We start from the raw sequence: 20,645 nt of genomic DNA on the forward strand, positions 1-20,645 counted from the left end.
CTGAGTGAAATAGATTAAAAAGATTATCATATCCTACAGTTTATTTCAAAGTGTCTGCTTTAGAAATTTTTTGTGACTAGCCGTCAATTCCAGGGATCCATTTTTTTAAATAATAAACAAATGATATGTTTTAAAAATAAAAGTTAATAGTTCCTATGTTCAAGTTGTGTTTGAAGGGAAAACATTCTAATTTTATCCTTGTATGGAAAAGGATAAAATTTTCAAGAGTTATATTTTAATTACTCATATGAATATTTTAATTACTCATATAAATATTTTAATTACCCTGCTGAGACCTAAAAATCTACAAGTGTCTGACCTCAAATTTTACTTTCTTTCTAGACTTAATGGTTAAGAATTATAAATGTACAAGATAGAATTTGATTTTTAGAATACAGTATTGGAAAATAGCTGAAAGCCCTTATATTTCTAAATTAAATGATGCTGTAATACATTCAGCTTTTTTGTCTATTTTTTGTTTGTTTTTCTATGTAAATACTGTTATTTCATTTCAGATTATTTGAAATAAGTTTTCAGACATCCTTGGAGCCTGGATAATGAAACTGCTGTTTTCTATATTAAAACCAGTGTGGTTTTTATAGTGAATTAGTAATATGTTTATTAAAGGCCAAATGGTTATTTCATTATGGTAATTATAAACAGACACAGCCTCTCACATTCCTACCTATTTTAATGGATGAATGCTGGCAGACGTTATTAATAAACTCTTGATACTCTGCTACTGATTAAGTTGCAGACTTCTCAAATTATACTTTGTGAAATTGTATAATAATAAACCAACTTTCTTTAGCCTTTTTTTACCACCCTCCACCCTCATTTCTCCTCCTTTGTATATCCTTTTGTTTTTCTCTTCCTCCTCTCTTTCTATTTTTCCCTTGCCTTTCTCCCTGCCTTTCTTTCCTTTCCAAAATTCTTCTTTTCTAACTTCCTATTGTTTTTCTGCTTTCATCAGAACAATATTTGGTAGCATTACCATCGCCCAGTGCTCATCAAACACACTGATACATAGATAGAAGCATACATAGACACGTGTGCACACACACTCACATATAATTTAAAGCAGTTCTTCACTCAATAGGAACTTAAAGTATCTTATTTTATAAGAACTGCCTAGAAATTTGATATTATGCAAACATTTTTAGATACTGTCCCTATTAGGACAAGGGAAGAAAAGTTTTCCCAGTCGGTCTCCCTGTGTCTAACTGAATAGGGATCCACATCCTATGAGGTCCCACCTAATCAAAGCCATTAAAATCACAAGATTACTTATAATAGCCCTTATATTTTCTAACTAGAGTTTACACTTTCACTTTACATTTTGCTCTCTCCTTAATACCCCGGATTCTGTTTTTCTGAGGTGTTCTAAGATACTCAGGCTTAGCTTTTAACTGACAGCAATAATGAGTTGATGCATGTTTTTGACCAATTCAAAAAATGAACTAGATGATTTTAAGTTTAAATGTGGAGTTTCTAAGTAATTTTAGTTTTTAAAATTGGCAAAACTCTTTTGCAAACATTTTTGCTTTTGGTGTTGGTTTCCATTATTACTTTTACTAGAAGATAAAGTTATCCTTAAAGATAGTTTGTTATGGAAACAATTAAGGTGCTTCACAGAATCTGGAAATTAGTAAAAACATGTTAATAAAAAACGTCTGCTACCAACTCCTAGTTAAAGTGGGTTAGAAGTGAGAAATTAATCTACCTTGTTTACCTTCATCTTTGCATTTATTTTGACAAAGGTCATTTGAACAACAGCAAGTAAAGATTATAGATTAAGAAATTTGTGAGGGTTTTTCCTTTCCTCCAACTTATAAAAGACAGTGAAACTTAGATAGTAGTTTAAGCTATTCCTTTTAACATGTTTTATCCAATAATAGTTTAAAAAGCAAAATAATTTAAATTATTACATGGGATAAAAAAAGAGTCCTGTTAGTTTAAATTAGCCTTATTTATAAGGAAAATACATACTGCTCTACATTAAACCTTACCTTGGTCCCTCTGCTTCATGAATTGCATGCTCCTGTGTCACTGATAGTTGCATGCTGGATGATCTTGTAGGAACACATAGTTGCTTCAGAGCACAATGGTGTGATATGAAGTGAGGCAGAAAACAGGAGAACCTTTGTCGCTGAGTCAGCTGCAAGAAGAAGTAACGTGTATGAATGTACAGTATAGGGAAACCTATGAAAGGTCTACTCTCTTTCTCGCAAAAGACTCTGTTCTACGGTACAAGGAGAATTCAGTTCTATTTGGCAGACCTCCACATCAGTTTGGAAGCAGCAAAAACAAACACAAAAACAAGCCTCGTTTCTCAGTGTCTTTACTCCCAATGTTTTAAGTAACATTTTAATTCTTATTTTTCTTTCACTTTGTTTTTAATAACCAGGAAGTAACACCCCTTTCCCTTTTATTGAGTACAATTTCCATAGTAGGGATGAAGATAAGGATGTACTACAGAGATGAGTCTGACCATAGGTGCCATGTCTGTATTTGTTACTGGTAAAATTTGAAGGAAAGGTCTTATATCCCTTAATTGAGGAGTTGATGACTTTAAATGATGTTATATCAAGAAGGGCAAAGAATCCCAGCAGATGATGTAATTATGCTTAAAAATGAGTATTATTAAATAATTCACGCTTTTAATATAGAGAAATTAGGTCATTTTTCCACTCCTCCCACAAATATTCAATCTTGATATCTAAGTAATGAAACAGCACAGACAGTGTTATCCATCCAGGTACTAACGGAGAATGCCAGTTATGACAGGCTCATTGTTTACTTTAACAGGTAATTTGTGGACCGGAATCATTTAATTGTGCTGAGTACATAATTACATGTCAGCAATTTCCAATTTAATTAAAATGTACAAATTTGAAGATTAAGGGAATTTTTGAATTATTAATCATTTTTCCACTAGGAAATCTTGTTGCTCTGCAGGAGATTTGTCCAGTGTACAACTATACGTATTTTTTTTCCTTCTCTTTCGCAGACAGACAATTTTCCCGCAGAGCCCAATTACATGGGCAGCAGGCAGCAGTTTGTTCAAAGGTAAGGCCTATTAAATAACTTTCTCAGCTTCCCTATTTGCATTCATGTCAAAATTGCTTTGCTAGAGATTACACTTCAGATTCAAACTCGTAGAGACAACACTTTCTCTTCTTTTTCTTTATATGTATTTCAGTAGCTCCACGTTTAAGGACCCAGAAAGAGCCAGCCTGAGAGACAGTGGGCACGGGGACAGTGATCAGGCTGACAGTGACCAAGACACTAACAAAGGCTCCTGCTGTGACATGTCTGTTAGGGAGGCACTCAAGATGAAAACTACTTCAACTAAAAGCCAGCCACTTGAACAAGGTGAGTGAAGTCTTCCAATGCTTACAAAGTGTAAAGCTTAAGCCATCATTAGAAACCTCATAGTACTAGAGTTGTAGTTTATCACCTTGGAATGGACCATTGACGATATAGCAAAAGAAGCAGCAAATTCTGAGGTTGCCCCAGACAAAAAGCAATTATTCAATACCTCAGTAACCACAGAAAAAGGAAGGCCATGGATTTTGGTCTGTAATCTTCTTAAGATGAGAACTTGGCCAAAGTCACTAGATTGTACTTATCTTTATGAACATTTTCCAGCCTTTGCTATTTTGCATTTTATTAAAGGAATATATAGCATATGTTAGCTAGATATGCACATTTTAATATACTAATATACAGATTAAGATGAATAAATTCAACGCTTTTAGGTGAAATGAAAACTCAATTGGAACTGTATAGCTCTTATCAGTGTTGGTGTATTTTTAGTGTGGATTTTAGCTTCAAGATAGTTTTTCAAGAGTCAAATAATAGCTAAGTCAGAGTTCTGGCTCCTTTTGATTTATGTCTAAGTCTTTCTGGATATCAAATAAACATGAACTTGTTTACCCTGATAGAGTTAAAAAAGAAATACTTCTTCATAAATACATATGTTTTTTTCTAAAAATCTATATTAAATTTATTAGTTTGATATGCCTTTTTAAATTAATTTTGATATTTTTATTGTTTCAAACACAATAGAATATTTACTAATGATTTACCCAAAGAGAATTAAGCTACTCTTACGTGTGAGACTTAGATGTTGTGAATAAGCTTTTTTTATGTCCAATTATAAGAAATGAAAAGAACTGTTGTATAAATTGAATTTCAGAATTACAAATGCATATTATATTAGTTAATATTAGTTTTCAAAATATTAATAGTATTTAAATATGTTTAATATTTATTTAAGTTTTTATGAGAGACTACATTTAAGCTATATGGACATACTCATTTATTCTTCTAAGTCATTTAATGATTGGTGATTCATAGAAAATAAATTTTTGCCTCTAGTGCAGTCAGTCCTATCACATATACATCAGCAGATAGAATGCTTTTTAATTTCTCTATTCATGTTGAAATTTGAGTTCAAACACGCACACACATACATTCAATACAGAAATAAATTCATATATATATATATATATATATATATATATATATATATAAAAGTTTCTGCACTAAATATAATTATGATGGCTTTATTTTAAGGATAACCTCACAAAAGCCTTCTTTTCTAAGTAATAAGTGTTAGATATGTCTTAGCAATTTTTTGCGTAACAATGCAATATTGTTTTAAAAATCATTTTAAACAAAAGCTATTTGAATACTTATCTAATATTCACAGTTCCTGCACATCTGCATGTTTACTTGAAGTGACTTAAGTGGTCTTGATGGATTTGACTATGCAATATTATAATATATGAATATTTTAGGCACATTTTAAGTAATGGGTTGTTGGATCTTGATATGTGAATGCATAACCTAACAGACTAATCTATGTATGTGATAAAGTGATTTACAGGTAATTCACTGGCCACTATTTGTAAAGCTGCATAGAGTAAGTAAAGAGTTTGCATTTATTGTCCTATTTCATGAGAAACTTTGTTAATTAAAAAAGCCTGCTTCTCACTATTAACTTTTTAATTCCTTTCCATCCACTGACTGAGCAATGTATTTGATAGGAATGAAAAAAGACCCCTATAGAAAAGTGAAATATATGTCTGAAAATGTAGTTTATACTGAAAAGCTGTTTTTTCCTATTTTGATATCAAAAAGTAATATCATAGAAAGGTGGCTATTGTTCTTAAAAGAAAATGTGGTCAACACATATTTTAATTAATATTACACGTAAAATAATGGCTAGTCTATGAGTGAGAATGCCAATAGATATATCTCCTGTAAAACAAGTAGTTTCCACATATCCTTATTAACAAACATGAGAAAGTTATGAATCTGAAAGCCATACTTAGAAGGTAATCTCTGAATTTATAGGAGAGAGACTGACTTCTACTTTAAAACATGATTTTGAAGGAGTATTTCATTGATTGATCGACAGATTTGATTCATTAATTCATTTATTTAATAAATATCTATTAAATGCTTTCAATATGTAAGGAAAGTTAGATTCTTCAAGAACATCAAAAATAAATTTGATATGAAGCCTGCCTTCAAGAAACTGTATGTAACTAGTTGAGGTGGGAGACCTTTCTCTGTTTGGCTCTCTCTCTCATATCTCCTCTCTCATCTACCTTTATCTGCCATCTATCTCCCTATCTACCTCCAATCTTTCTCTCTCCATCATCTAGATAATCTTTTTGTCTCCCTCCATCCCTCTCTCTCTCTCTCTCTCTTTCTTTCTCTTTCTTCTATGCATATTATGCATACATCTATCTATCTACTTATCTAGATTCAGAGGAGGAGACTAGTATTTATTGAGTTTTTACTACTTACCATAAACTGTGCCAACTTCATTTCAACATTAGCATATTTAACCTGCAAACTCTAAAATAGTTATCATTTTTATCTTACATGTAAGAAAACTGAGCTTATGGGAAATTTACTAACCTGCCAAGCAGGTTGGAATTTTATCTTAGGTCTAGATATGACCAAAATTTGTGTCTCTTCTGTACAACTTTATCTCCAAATGGGAGAATTTGCTCAAATATACTTTCTGATTCATTGCTATGACTAGATATCAAATAAACATTGAAGGGTAAGTTAAAACTTGAGTTCATGTATGCGAACCTTGAGGGAAAACATCAAAATAGGTTATATGCATTGAATTATTCAGTGGTTAAAACATAATATCCTATTTAGTTTTCACTGCACTTATAGATAGGTGACTACTGTTACTCTCACATTTAATAGTTGTTAAGAAATTTTCTCAGTGTTCTGTGCTGTAAGTAGTGAAGTCAGCATTCAAAATAAAATAGCATGCCTTCAGGGTCTGCCCTCTTAACCAACACTTTATACTATTCATATAATGAATGGTTTACTCAGAAAAGAAAAAAAAAAAAAAATAAGTGTTTGAAGAAGCAATCAGCCATTGTCTTGGTCAATGTCCTCTTAATTTATTTGAAAAGCATCATGAGAGCCAATGCCAAATTAGTTTAATGCACACCTACAAAGAATAATTTTCTTTACAGATGAAAGAAGATGACAGCCATATTCAAACAATTATTTCATGTCCAAGTTTCATATGCTAAACCCTAATTTTTAATGCCTTTAAAAATCTCCTAAAAAACAAAAATAAATTTCCTTTAAAACAAAGGCTAAACAAAAAGAAACCTGTTTATCAGTCTTTTGCTTGTCCTAAAAACTTATAGTAGTAACTTAATAGTTTTCAATTAAAAACTCAGTAGCATAATTATATTTTATATTTTTATATTAGTTTAGTTGGCTTCTTTCCCTGTTTAAATTATCTCTATTAAGAAAAATAATGTTCTATTTCTAAATTAAAATTCTTCTTTAACTTAGAAATTAAAATCAATTTAAAAAATAGTCTTCATATTTTCAATGGAAGTTTCTATGCTAATAATAATTTTCCTTTGCAAATAACTTAGTCCATTTGAGATTTTATTTTATTAGCTTAATTTTTACTGTTTTTCTTCTCTTTTGTGCTGTTAGTTTTTTCCATTTATTCTATTCCTGATATTTGTGTATTTTTACTACCATCAGTTTAAGCATCCCAAATATACAGCACTAGTATGTGTTGCCCATTGTTTTAGAAAAAATATTTGAAAGGATTCAGTAGTTAAGTGAAGGTGTGATGTAGTGCACTACAGCTGAAGATAACTCTAAGGATTTTATGTTAATAAAACCTATAATAGAAAGAGGTTATTTTAGCTTCTCTTAGTGTGATTAAAAAAAATCTCAAAGAATGTACTTAGTTTTTTTTCTATTTGAGTTCAGTTTTGTGCTCTGCCTCTCTGTTTGTCAATTAGATTTTTCCCTATACATTCCCCATCAAATATTAAAGGTAGGTAGGTAGGTTAGTGGGTAGATAGAGAGAGAGAGAGGGAGGCAGAGAGGGAGATAATAGGTAAAACAATCCATATATTTTGGAGTGTGTATGGTGCCATAGTAGCAAATTCCTTAGAAAGGTATATATATATATGTGTATATATATATATATATATATATATATATAATATATATTATATAATATATATATTTCTATTTAATACATCATTATTTATTAGAAAATGACACAGAAAATTGACCAAAATACATTTTATCTTATTCTGCTGATTTTATATTTTGGAATGACAAAAACTAATTTATATCAAGTACTAATAAAAATAAATAATGTTACTTCTGTAAAGAATTGTCACATACAGTTTTATGCAGAACAAAATTCTTTCAAAAGTTTTTGCGGGTAACTTACTCTTTATACCTCAGAATGCTATTTATACTTTGACTTCTTTATTTCTATCCATCAGAAGCCCTGTAGAGTATTTTGGTTGTTAGCAATAAGTGTTTTGTTTTTCTTTTAAAAGACGTAATAAGCTTTCCCCAAAATTCAGTAGTCTCTGTTGATTCCCAAATAATAAATGTGCAGTCTCTATAAATGCTGACTGACAATTTTCTGAGCTTGTTATTGATAGCTGAGTGACTGTTCTCAATTTTCCAAGGATAACCAGTCTTCTGATATCTTTATAATTAACTGAAACCAAGTCTTTGAATTGAACTCTGAAGCTAGTGGAGTAGCATTGTACATCGTGAGTACTGACGGCCTGTGCTAGAGATTGCAGTGGAAGCATCATCAACACAGGATGTAATGCCCCGTGGGGGCCAGATGTTGGTCCCTTCCCTGGTGACTGGATTCCAGGACATTTCTGAGCCTCAGGAGTTGCTCCAATCAAATTCTTTTTCATTTTTCATCTTATTTAATTGCCTTATAATTTATTTTATTCTATTCAATTCTGTGCCTCCCCCGTTCTCTCTACTGCTAGAAAAATCTGACTTTTTAAATTCCATTCTGGGTTCAAAACATTTCACAATGGAATCCCTGATTAAAATCTAATAAAATATAATCAATAGAAAGTTGAGAATAATGGAAATAACAAATAAGCTAGGTTTGCTCCAGTGAATTCAGTTTTAAAACTAAATTGCGTTCTTAAGGGTTACCTTCCCTCTTCCCAGAGGACATTCTAGAAAACTACAAAAACTAAAGCTAAAGAATTGTTTTTTGCTGTCGTTCCTTTTTTTCTTTAAGTCAGTGTTTGAATTTTGCTTGTGGGCTCCATATTCAAAATAGGATTAGGCTAGTTGGAACAACTTTAGTATTTGTTATAGGATTTCAGAGTTTGTCAAGGCTCTGAGCCCCACTTCTTCTAATTTTCCTCCCTAATTCACTGCATAATGACTGCAATTTCACCATATTTCTAATTATGTCTGGAAAGGAAACAGTTTAATGTTTGTACAACCTATACTTTACCATGAAGGAGATATTTATGAAAGCAGTAGTAGGGAAATGGGAGAATGGAAGTTGAGGTCCTTGTCCACGGAAGTGAGGGTGGAGCCATACGTTCAGGATTTGGGAGGAGGTTATTGAGACAGAGGGTTGGGATGCTGAACACAAACTTGACCTACCTTGCAATTTCCCCTAGAACTGACCCTGAATAGAAAAGTACTAGCATAGTACTTTTATATTCTCAAGCTTCTGTTCTGTTTTCTCTTCTGCATTATGGTTACTGCAGTCTGAACCTTCCAATCAAGCAGTGTCTTTTCCCAGGCCTACCTGTAACAGGCAACAGCAAATCCACTTCTGCGGAAGCAAGAACATGAAGGTGGTGACTGTGCCCATCCTCTCAGCAGCCATCTGGCGTTCTCTGAAAATAATTTTTTAAAGAAATGTTGCTATAAACTTATTAATAGGAAATTTGTCTTAGGAAGGAAATGGAAAATTACCGCCATATATTGGGGGTGGGAAGGAACTTTGAATATTTAATGCCAGAGAGGAATCATTTACAAATTTTTAGAGGCACTGCTGCTTTATGATTTGCATACGTGGTATTTAAGAAATTGTATTATTTGCCAATAATTCATATTATTTTCAAGTTATGTAAGTTCTTATTAGGCTGCATCTATCCAAGAGCAGGGTAATATCAATTTTATCACCTCCCTGTGCTATCTTTTAGGGCCTTCCCAATTCATCTGGCCTTACATTTTACTAGACAAAATATTTCTCAAACTGTGAGCAGTTTCACTTTGTTTTTACTTACCAGGCTTTGCAACCGTCCCATAGTTCACCTAACTTTAAAAGTTTCAATGACATCTCTTTTTTTCGTGTGCAAACATCTGCTTCCAGAATCCAGCATCTGGTATCATGAAAATAGATTTTATCACCCTCACATTTGTTGCTCATCGTAAAGCCTCTCTAACAAGTGTTGCATGATTTACTATAGACTCACTGTGATTTTGAGATTCTCTTGCTTTTAGTAAGCACAGCAATGACTTTTCCTGAAACATTCCGATTGGGAAATGTTGGAACAGTATTTCCCAAACTTTTGACACTCATTTTGCCTTATACTTGGGGCAGGGGAACCCTCCCCAGCCTTAGAATTACACACTCTCTCAAATATTACCAACCAACCAGAGGATTTTACTTTTTGTATTTTTTATAATATAAATAATGACAATTTTTTTCATTTTTATAAATAAAATTCTATACTAATATTACATACATTTTTATGAAAGCAGGAGTGTGTCCATAAATTCTAAAAATATAAAATAGTTATCATCTCATCTGTTAATTAAGAACTGTAAGAAAATAATGTTATTAGGTCTAAAACTTCTCCCAGCAATTTCCTGTTATTTCACTTTAATAGCATGTCTAATATTGCAGGTTCTTTATTCTTTTGAAAGCCATATTACAAAACATTAGGGTAAGAATCCTTGAAGTATAATTCCCATATTGTGTAGATAAGAAAACAGATTAAGTGATTTCCATAGGGTCTTCAAGTTAGTGACAGAGGTAGCACTAGCTCCAGGTTTATAATTTTCTATCTAGAGCCCTTTCCATCCTTCTGTGTAATTTCTGTGACACATTAATAGAGACCTCGAAGTCTCTGAACAGGTACTTCAGATTTGTCATCACACTTCTTTTCCTTATTAATTTGAAGATGTCAACTGCCAAGCTTCAGAGCTTCATTCTTGATTCTTTCATATATATTGAATAAATATTTCACATATTCATTTATTTAATATATATTGAATAAAAGCTCCAAAAGGTCAATTAAATGTATCATTCCAGAAGTTAGACACTGACACTACTGGATTATTTGTCACTAAGCACTGGGATGTAAATATTTATTCAATCTGGACACAGCACCTATACCTCTGCTACCTGTGGGTCCTTGATACTTTCTTAGAGTGCTGAGGAATGGTGGTGCCAAGAGAGATTTTTCAGTCATTCATTCATTTATCACTTAATTTTTCTTCTAATAAATGACTGTGCCCGGGATACAAAGATGCACTAAAGCACAGGCTGGGTCCTCAAGAAGCTCACACTGTATTAAGTGAGTTTGACATACAAACCATGAGTTTTGTGCAGTGAGAGAGAGATATGTCCTGAGTATTAATGGAGTCAGGAGAATGGAAACCTGGCTCAGATCTGGAGGCTCAAAGAACATTCCTGGAGAAGAACACATCTGAGCTGACTCTTCAAAAAATGTTTGGCTTACTTGGCAGAGTGAAGTTGGGAGAGGGAAGATGATGGGCACTCTCAGAAACATAGGTGAAAGGAAGCAGTGCATGGCAAGCTGTTGTTAGAGGCATGTGAGTAGTGATGTGTGAGAGTGGGAATGGCAGGTAGAGACTGGGGAGGTAAGTAGAAGCCCAATGATGGGACAACTGAGAGGCAGCCCTTGGAGGTTCAGGAGGTGGCAGTTCAAACTTTCATTTTAAAGGGATGATTTTTATGACAAGGTCTTGGGAGATGGGAATACAATTAGGAAGCTGGGCAAGTAATACATGGCAAGGCAAAATGAGGCCTAGAGTGGTGAAGAGGTAGTAGGAATGGAACAAAGTGAAAGATTAAAAACTTCTTTTAGTACACACCACTACTTTTATGATTCTAATGAATTGCTTAGAAAAAAATCATTTGATGCCCAAGTAAATGGAATAGCACTTGAATTATTTAATGCATTTTAATGCATTTAAGTAAGTTTTTATGTAATATATACCACATATATTAAATTAACACATAAATATTTGAAACTTTTAGCATTTTCTCTAAATGACCAATGCTTATTTCTCTGTAGGAATCGATTTAATAAAGAAATTTACCATTCAAGGATGCTGGGGAAAAAACAAACAAACAAGCACAAAACTTCAGTTAACCAGATCTTTGAGAAAACTTTCAGAAAGCAGTAAGGTAGTATACAATTTGCTGTGGTAAACATTAGGATTGTGATTTGGATAACTGAGTTCAGTTTACTAAATGGTAAAAACAGGGTGAGGTCATCATGGGGAAAGCATTTGGGAAGTAAAAAGAGTTTAGATGAGTAACAGAAGAGCCAACTGAAAGTTAGTTTTGTAATGGGAGGAGAGGTGGGGGATATAAACATAGAAGCCATTGATATGGGATCATACTTAAAGTAAACTGATGACAGGGATTATTGGGAGAAAAGAGAATAGAGTACAGGACAGAATCCTTCAGAACACAACAGTAAGAAGTTGGAAAGGAGAAAAGTTCAACAATTGTTCAAACTGCATGAGACATAATCAGTATGTTGTGTGACAATCCAAAATCTGGAGACCATCTAGATGAAGTATTTGACTGAAGCCAAGAGTTTTTAGATTTCATTTCCAGACAACATAATTGAGAGCCAAATTAATTCAATTCATTAAATCAATCTGGACAACTCTGTTTTTATTTAAAACAAAATGATACTGAGCTTGGTTCTGTTTTATGGTTCACAAACTAGTTCTGAGGACAGTCCCAAATATGTAATCTGGCATCACTGGCATTAAATGTATGACTTCCAGATCTCACTACTTCAAAAAAAGGAACATTTACTTGGAATCATATTTTTTGTTTTAAATAAATCTATTTATTTATTTTTGGTTGCATTGGGTCTTCGTTGCTGTACGCGGGCTTTCTCTAGTTGCGGTGAGAAGGGGCTACTCTTTGTTGCGGTGAGCGGGCTTCTCATTGCATTGACTTCTCTTGTTGTGGAGCATGGGCTCTAGGTGTGTGGGCTTCAGTAGTTGTGGCTCGCGGGCTCTAGAGCACAGGCTCAGTAGTTGTGTCACATGGGTTTAGTTACTCCGCGGCATGTGGGCTCTTCCCGGACCAGGGCTCGAACCCGTGTCCCCTGCATTGGCAGGTGGATTCTTAACAACTGCACCACCAGGAAAGTTCAGCAATGTGATTTTCATTGGTGAATTGCAGTGCAAATTATTTCCTCTTATGTTAAAACTCTGTTTATGAATAAGAGAAAGAAAGGGGGAAAAAGTAGCTAAAGAAGGTGGTATTACAGATGGAAAATGCTTTAATTATTCAAGGTAGCTGAGTATCAATATACTAAGGTAAATGATCCACCTAGAGGAATTATTGAAGGATTGGATGAGATAGATGTTATTCCAGTATAATGGGGATGCTAGCTTTAAAGTAAAGATAAACTTTTTCTATAAAGGAAAGAAAGGAGAAATAAATTTGAAAAGATAAACAGTGATGTGGAGGCAAAGGGAAAATAATTGTAGGTGATTCTGATCTTCTCTATAAAATGGAAAGCAAATTTCGTCAATCTCATTATTTCACAAAAAACACATATTATATAAATGACACTCAGATTCACGAAAAGCCAGAGGAGCTCATACAATTGCCAAGATAATCTATTGCAAGATGAACACCTGTAAAAAACAGATATGGCTATTATTTCATATTTATATTTGTTAAAAAATAAGAAATAGGAACATATAATGTATCAAACCAAATACATTAACATATTTAAATTAACTCCTCTTTTACTTTTCAATTTTATAGCTCCCAAGGAGTCTTTAAAACTGATGTTTTGATGTGTAGGCCTATAGTATAGATGTTTTCTAGAATTAAAAATTTTTCAGATTTTAGAAAGGTGATGTATTGCATATACCATGTATTATGTAACATCCCCACTGGGAGGTGTACCAGTACTCACAATGAAACACATGATCAATTTTGTAGTGAAAAGTCTAAATATTCACATTAAATGGAATAAATGAATAATATAGATAGCCCATGTCAGTTCAAGTCAATTTTACCACTGAATGAGTAGCAAAATAACTTCCAGACCTGAAACTTTTTTGGATTTCAAAATGGACAAGAAATTTAAAATTTTTACTTAATTTGCATATTGGAGCTTTTCCTTCCTTAAATTCTTGACAGTTAGTTATACTGATGATGATCCCAGTAGTAACATGATGAAAAAAAAAAAATTATCTACCAACAAGAGAAATGATTTAATCTAGTTTCCTATTAAGTCATAATAGAAATCTGCAGTGGGGGATGTCTTAAATCAAATATAGACAAAAATATTCTATCACCCCTGTAATCATTTTAATGTGATAAATATTTACTTCGGGAAGATCACTCAAATGTTTCATCCTGGAACATTTAAATGTTTAATCATGTCATAAGAACATTTTGAGTAGTACTTTTAGGATTTGCAGACAGGTAACAAATGCACTCCCACCTCTGATACACGGTATATTTTTGAAACAAAATATATATTTCATGGAGATTGATTCGTCTGCCCTGGATTTTATTTTCTTTGAGGTTTTGAATATTCATACTGAGGGATGAAATTTTGTTTCATTTCTGTCCCGGGCCATTTCCTTCCTAATTTTAATTACTATGTTTATTACATAATGTCCTTTATATAGACATCTGACCTTTTTCCCCTCCAGGCTAACATTTTTTTTTTTTAATTTTTTTTTTTTTTATTTTATTTTATTTATTTATTTATTTATGGCTGTGTTGGGTCTTCGTTTCTGTGTGAGGGCTTTCTCTAGTTGTGGCAAGTGGGGGCCACTCTTCATCGCGGTGCGCGGGCCTCTCACTATCGCGGCCTCTCTTGTTGCGGAGCACAGGCTCCAGATGCGCAGGCTCAGCAATTGTGGCTCACGGGGCCAGTTGCTCCGCAGCATGTGGGATCTTCCCAGACCAGGGCTCGAACCCGTGTCCCCTGCATTGGCAGGCAGATTCTCAACCACTGCGCCACCAGGGAAGCCCCAGGCTAACATTTTTAAAGATATTTAAAAGAAGGATGGCAAGAAAACTTCAGAAAATTTTAATACATGAAGAATGACTTCCTGATGTACATAGGTATTACTCCACACTGTTAGAAAACAATAGAACGTATTTTGAATCTTAAGTAAATATATGTGATAATTTTTTTTTTTTTTTTTTTTTTTTTTTTTTACTCATGGAGTGTATTGTGACTCTTGCTCAGGAGTGACTCTCATTACCATTAAAATATGAATAAATTAATTCAGTGCATATTATTTCAGTACCTATGTATATGACTCTGCCTTCAAGGTGTTTGGTTTTTGAAACTGTCATTCTTCTATCCATCTAGCTATAGTTCAATTTGTTAAATACTGTAATATATGTAATAAATAAAAATAAAATTCTGCTAGAGAAATGAATAAATAATTACTTCATGAATTAGATGTGCCTTTAATAGGGTCTTGAAGGTAGAGTAGGACTTACAGGACACAGATGAATTGAGTATTTGAAGCTGGGATAATAGCATGATCCAAGATCATGCTAGAGATATGACAAGTCATAGCATGATCCAGGAGTGACAAATAAGTATGGATATTTTTATTGGAGTATGACGTGCAGAGTTATAATGGAGAGAAATTGGACCAAATAAATGGACTAGGGTCAGATTATGAAATACCTTAAATGCCATACTAAGAAGTTTGAATCTGATTATATAGACCATTAAAAACTTTATTTTGAGTAGAGTTAACTGATCAGAATTTTGTTTTAGAAGATTCAATTAATAATATACCAGAGGAGCGCTGGAAATCAAAGGAGCCCAACGGCCAAGACTGATCATTCATCAAATTTCAAAAGGGCAGTGGCATGTTTAATATTTTCTAATTTTTGTATTTTATAATGTAATTTAATTGCTGAGCCCAAGAGTTTTTATTGAAATCATTCTGAGCAATAAATGTAACTCAAAAGAAAGATTACTCAGTTCAAAGTACCGTCTATTTGTATTTGTCAAGTATGATCAATGTTGATTTTTCTCTTTCATTTTTATTTACAGCAGAGCTGAAAACCCTACCTTAAATATGAATCCTAATGAAACCCTTAAAAGATTATAAATATATAACAAACTGTGTGGAATCATTCAATCGGATAACAAAAGAACAGCTAATAGTTACAGGCAATTAAAAAGAAAAAAAAAAAAAAAATTGAACAGCTACTTTATGTCAAGTACCGCACCAAGCAACTTTAAGCAAGTTTGTCCTCATGGCAAGCTGAGGAGATGGCTGTTATCTTTAATAGATGAAAAACCTGAGCATAAAAAACTGATGTAACTTGCCCGTAGTCTAGGCCCTCAGCGGTGTAGCAGTTGTCTGCCTGATGCCATGACTGTGCTCTCTTCATTCTAGTTCCATTTCCTTATTTACAGTCTTCAATACCACTGTGCAAAGGAGAGTTCACAGGGAAGTTATACTAATATTTCTAAATTGAAAGTAGGGTTGAAATTAGAGTTGAATGTGATTATTTATGCCTAAGTGAATAGAGTTATGAACAGTTCTTCAGTACCATATATAGTCATATCATTGCCATTATTTTATTATTATTATCTTTGTGACTTCCTCTGCAGCAGTATCTAATACTGAGACTATTGTTTTTTGATCCTTATATAGATGATTTGCCTTTACCCCAAATAACCTTTATTTCATTACTACATATTGTGCAGTTAACCTAGGCACTGGACAGAAGGCACAAAACTTGCCATGCTAACATGTTGATACCAATTGGAAAATACTTTAATTTCTATATACTTCTAAAAGTCACCTTCATATGTGAGGGTCATTTTATTAAAGTGTAATCACTGTTAAACACAGAATAGAACAAGATAGTTCTAGATATATGTTCTATCTCCCCATTCATTTCCATTAAGTTTGATAAAAAGGTACTTTTGCTATTTTTGAGTAATAAATAAAATACATTTTGTTTTTTAAATGCTGTCTGTATTAAGCTCTAACATTAGTTTACTTTTAAACCTATGACAGACTACTTAGAGTTATGTTATATACACAAATTTAATCCCACTTTATTCATAATCTACATTTTGTAATACACTGTAGTCCATATGTATTCTTAAGAAATGTCACAGTTCTCCAAGTATTTGATCAAAGTTTTTGTTCAATTAAAATGGAGCAAAAAAAAACTTGAAAAAATTCCATTTACCTCATTTTTTTCCACCCCAAAACTGCCAACACATTTTTTTTTTTTCTACTTTCTCAAGCCCTCCCAACCAGCCCTTCTAATTCCAGTTATTGGTACCACCATCTACCTAGTCACTGCAGTCAGAAACAAAGGAACTCCTCTTATTTCCCTTCTCTTCCTCATCCCAGCATGTGCCATTAAGTCCTATTGTTACCACGAGCCAAGTCTACTTCTTTGGTTCACCTCTAATGTATTCCCCCATCAGAGGTTACCTCTTTTTCACACCACCATACCTTCCCAGGAGAGGTGGTCACCTGCTTCCCTTGCTGTCTTGTTTGAGATGTAAGTTCAAACATTTCACTTCAATTAAAACTCTTTAATGGCTTCCACAGAGTACTTGAAAAAAAATAAATTAGACTTTTAACCTTGGCCAGTAAACCCTCCCCTTTTGTCAGTCTCCTACTAGCACACTATACACCAGCCATGGAAGTCTTCTTGCAGTTTCTTCTTTTCTTACTCAAGAAAGAGGTTTCTAGTGTGGAAAGCTTTCTTTGCATTAACTTGTCTCCCTCAGGAATCTGCATGCTCCATGTGCGATGGAGATACTTTTATTCTCCAATGTATTCCTAATGTTTGGTTTAAAAAAAAAGCGTTATCAAGGATTAAAACTACAGATTAAGAAGAAGATTTTAGGGAACTTGAAGTCATTGGATAAATGTTAAAGGATCTTGATCTGATAAATAACATGATATTGAATTAATCTTTAGAGAAGCCAGTTCTACTATAGTTAGAGACAAATCCAACAGTTAATGACTTCCAGTAATTGAATTATGCACATTTAAATTGAATCATCTCATTTACCATGCACAATTTTAAATAATTTTATAAGATAGGCATTGCCATTTCCATTTTGAACAGAAGAAATGACCAATCTAAGGGCATCGAACTTTTATGTGGCCGAGCCAAAATTTTAGCCTAGGGATCTGACTCTAATTTCATTGGTCTTTTCATTTTTTCACAGTAGCAATGGCCACATGAGAAGTAACAAAGTTGTAACCAGTCTAAGTGATAGTGAAAATAAGAGGGAGTCATTGGGATGAAAATATTTGGAGAATAAACATCTTAACATCTGGGTAAGGAGTAAGAGACAGTCATCCAATTTTTCAATGTTAAAAACTTCCATCATGTCTTAACAATATGGTTGGGCTATTTAATAGTATTGGCTGGCTAAAGCAGCGTGCAAAGTACATGGTGCAATAGGAATGGGTGAAAAGAGAATTGAAAAAAGTGAGTACAATCTATTTGAAACATATGATTGCTGTATTTGAAATATGTGACTGCAGGCACTCAAAATATACTGTAATATTGAGGGAAAGATGGGTAAATTTGGGTTAGTTTTTGAGTGTCCATTATTAATATCATACTATATATACAAAAATTAGAGCAAGTAGATAAACTGACATGTTAAGGAAGATAGTAAAGCAAATTGCTACTTTGAAACACAGGAGATAAATCAGTAAAATGAAAGCTTATCTTGTGAGTAAATTCAACAACAGAACCTTAGATGAGGCAGGTAAAGATTCCACAGGGCTCAGAAGTGTCCTTCATATTATTGGGCCCAGAGTTACATTTGCAATAAAATAATTAGATTTGAATCCCAGCAAATAGTGTTCATTTATTTGTGAAATACTGATACTGTTGACCACACACATGTACTGATTTTTAAAATTGTCAATTTATATAAGTCCATCTAAAGTAATAGAGGTGTGATAAAAATAATAATGAAAATGAAAGCTTTGCCAAAAGTGATAATAGACAATACCGAGTAAAGGAATAACTGAAAGTACTCATACATTGAATAGTTACTAAAAAGAAGGATAAGTGTACTACTTCAGGGCATGACGTGAGAGCCCCTTGAGTTTATACTTTAAGAAGAACATATATTTAAAATAATAAAGATTAAAGAACCAACACTCCAGAAGCCAAAACTTTCCAGATTTCTTCCTTGAATTTTACTGAGAACACCAGTGCTATGTTTTTGCTCCCTCTTTTCTTCTATAACATATTGAGATTTAAAAAAAAACTAGGCTACATAAAACTCCAGAGGTTAGAAAATACATCTCCTACTAGATTTGTTTTTGTGAGACATAACTCTGACTTTCTATATTTTGATTATTAAATTTATTTTCTGTTTTATACCCGCACATATTTATATGAAAACATACATGAGTTTATATATTTGTATATATATTTTCAAAATTTGAATGACAAAAGCTTAAATTTTTTTAAAATTACACTTAACCTATATCCACTAGAATATCATTAACTTCTCCAATGTATTGTAATTGTGCCTGGAAATTGCACCAGGTTACTAGAGACTTGTCCTTGAAATTACAAAATGTATCAACAATATATAATAATGCATTTTCACATAGATTTATTAGCACAAGATTATTCAAAACCCATTAACAACCTAATTATTTCTGTGTTCACATGACAATATTTTATTAACCATCATTTAAAAACTTTTGAATGTTGAAAAGAATAAAAGAAGCAGCTTTTTAAAAAGCCATAATCCAAGTTGTTTGTTTTTAGGTTATGAGTAATATGTTCTTATGAATAGAGGTCACCTATTTCGCCTAATTTGCTTTTGGAATTGTGTATGAATATAAATACGTACATTCATTTCAGTATATTTATTACTTACGTATCATCAGTTCATTTGAACACTCGATACATTTGTTAATGCCATCAATGTTTGAGTGATTTGCTATCATTTTCTTCAGATGTAACCACTTTTTCTCTGATATCAATTCAATAATGTTAAACTACTCAATTTTTCTTTAGTAATACAGCACAGTCATTAACTCTGTCTGGGGGAGAACCTATGTGCCTCACGAATTACTTTAAAAAGAATTCAGATTTCTATTTTGATTCAAAGACATACTGAAATTCAAATGAGTCAATAATATGTTGCCATATAAATCCTTATTAACATCTTCAAGGATAAGTAGATATGATAGATAGTAATTAGTATGTTATCTATAATTTGCTTCTAATTTATTTAAGGGAGAGTAAAAGTAGTTTGTTCTCTTAGAACTGTTAAGCAACCCTTTATAATTGTGTTTATGCTCTTAATGTGCAATATCTATTAAAAAAATTTGACAAGGCTGAAAAATCTACCTAGTAATAATTATACTGATATATAAAGCATTACTGATGATTCAAAGTGGCATATATATTTTCTATCCTCTTAAATATAGTTTACATGAAAGGATTCAATATTTATTTGTGCCAGACATTGTACATGGCACTAGGGAAATAAATTATTCACAAAACAAACCTATGGCTAGGGAAATAAATTATTCACAAAACAGACCTAAGTCCTGATCTTTTGTTGTTTACCTCAGTAGATGTTTGTGTTATTCAAAGCTCTTGGAGCATCTAATTTCACTTTTTGTTAATGAAGCATACAAACAAAAGTGTTTTGTTAGTCTGAAAACACACCTTAGATCTACCATATGAAAATAAATGAATATGTGAAAGTAAATTTTAAAAATTAGGTGAGATAAAAATGTACCTTATCTACAGCTGTGGAAGTTGTAGGATGGAATTTTTATTCCCTTCAAACAGATAAAAATATTGAGGAATGATATCCTGCATGGAATCCTTGAACAGAAAAATGACATGAGCTAAAAACTAAGGAAATGTGAATAAAGTATGGGCTTTATTGTATCAATATTGGTTCATTAATTGTGACAAATGTACTATATGAATGTAAGATGTTAAAAATAGGCCAGCTGGGTGTGAGATATAGGGAACTCTCTGTAGTGTCTTCTCAATTTTTCTGTAAATCTAAAACTGATCA

The 20,645-nt window shown here is 32.7% G+C and overlaps 1 protein-coding gene across 2 annotated transcripts in view; it reads left to right on the forward strand.

Annotated features, from left to right (window-relative positions):
- The window catches only part of PCDH17 (protocadherin 17), a 103,001-nt gene that overhangs the window by 34,031 nt on the left and 48,325 nt on the right, over nt 1-20,645 (forward strand). Inside the window, exons 3-4 of one of the 2 annotated variants that reach the window (XM_059902952.1) lie at nt 3,011-3,069; nt 3,203-3,375. In XM_059902952.1, the coding sequence (XP_059758935.1) occupies nt 3,011-3,069; nt 3,203-3,375 (232 nt within the window). The remainder of the gene's footprint in view (nt 1-3,010; nt 3,070-3,202; nt 3,376-20,645) is intronic. The other variant, XM_059902953.1, reaches the window with a different exon arrangement.

The sequence above is a fragment of the Balaenoptera ricei genome, chromosome 18 (assembly GCF_028023285.1).
Source record: "Balaenoptera ricei isolate mBalRic1 chromosome 18, mBalRic1.hap2, whole genome shotgun sequence".
Classification (NCBI taxonomy): domain Eukaryota; kingdom Metazoa; phylum Chordata; class Mammalia; order Artiodactyla; family Balaenopteridae; genus Balaenoptera; species Balaenoptera ricei.